This window comes from Vavraia culicis (assembly GCF_000192795.1).
Source record: "Vavraia culicis subsp. floridensis unplaced genomic scaffold supercont1.87, whole genome shotgun sequence".
Lineage (NCBI taxonomy): Eukaryota > Fungi > Microsporidia > Pleistophoridae > Vavraia > Vavraia culicis.
In genome coordinates this window covers 1-1,462 of record NW_007360690.1, presented here as the reverse complement: position 1 = coordinate 1,462, position 1,462 = coordinate 1, and the positions used below count along the sequence as shown (strand labels likewise).

Genomic DNA, 1,462 nt, shown 5'->3' with positions numbered 1-1,462 from the left:
TGCATTACTTGATGTATCTTCTTTATCTCTTTGTTTCTCCTTTTTTGAATCCAATTTGGTGGGTTCATTCAACAACGAGGAGTTATTCCTACTCTTTGTCTTCAATAGTCGTCTATCTAATGTGTTACGCTTCGTTTCGTCATCAACCACAGGATCGGTATGACTCTTTTTGGTCTGATCCTGTTTAGCTCCCTGGTCCATCGGAACATGTACATCAAAATCATGTCCGATTCGGAGTTCTCTAAGCTGAACGGCACTTGCTCTTGTTGGACTCGTACCGTGATTGCTATTGCTTGATTCGCTATCTGATGCCGTAATCAACAGAATGTAGTGCACAAATACACTGATAAACAGCATACTCCCTCCTCTGTTGCAACTATTTATATCTGAAAGTTGTCCAAAACTGTAACTCTCATTTATAGTATCTTCCTATCCTGACCTTGTTTTTCCATTTCTGGTCACTATCTATGAGAAGCGTAATCGTAAATAAAATTTTTAAGAAGATGACATGCCTGTTTACTCAACAAATGACAACACTTCTTGATAAAAAAATTGCTAAATGATTTAGAAAGCAAAACTGTGTAATCGGCGTGTTTCACGAGCACATTTTCTAGTATATAGCCAACAAATTAATTATAGATTGCGGTAACGACTCATCAGGAACAAATATGGAGATATTTATCAGCTTCTAAAACATTGTTAACATTGATATGCATTCATAGTCAACTTATATTGGGCAAACAAACCTGTTACCATAGCATCATAAAACAGTATCTGCATGTTATCGTTTTAATCAGCGCCCGAAACAGTAATAATAACTTTCCAGTCAGAGATGCTATGAATAAATCAATTTTAATACATAGCAATGTTGATGAATGTTGTCAGTTGTTCTATTGCTATTTCTTGTGCTACGATCATTTTGGTGTGACCGATCAGTGACTCATCTTGTCTACCACATATAGTTTGCATTAATGCAATTCATTTATGGCCAAACATTCAAGCGTAACTCAGAATGTTATGCTGGCAAATTACAAACAATTCCACGTAAAACATTTCAATCCATAAAATGATAACAGACCACTAACAAACAATTTAAAACGGCAAGCGTAATTGTTACCTTAAATTCAGAAGTGTCTCAAAAAACTTGACTGTCATAGAAGTTTCATGATGTTATCACAATCATTTTATACTTTACATTCAACATATCTGATTCATTTTCTTGCTTTAGACTTGTATTTAATGTTTTTTTAGCATAAATATTGGCTACCACATTCCTAGGAACACAACAGTTAGTTTTCTGTCACTCATCATGCCAAGCACAACACTCTGGATATTATCTTGTTCTCCACTAAAACAAATTACACAGATAACAAGACATAGAAATACTAATGATGTCATATCCGGTTGTGTAACAGAACAAAAACATGCTTTGAGCTTAATGGTTTCTATCCTTTGCTCGTAG

The 1,462-nt window shown here is 34.9% G+C and overlaps 1 protein-coding gene across 1 annotated transcript; it reads right to left on the bottom strand.

The window, feature by feature from the left end:
- VCUG_02620 (uncharacterized protein) lies at nt 1–357 on the bottom strand (the record flags this gene model as incomplete). The annotated part of the gene is made up of 1 exon (XM_008077437.1): nt 1–357. A coding segment is annotated over one exon (357 nt), but the record flags the coding sequence as incomplete, so codon positions are not given.
- Between the last annotated feature and the right edge of the window lie 1,105 nt (nt 358–1,462).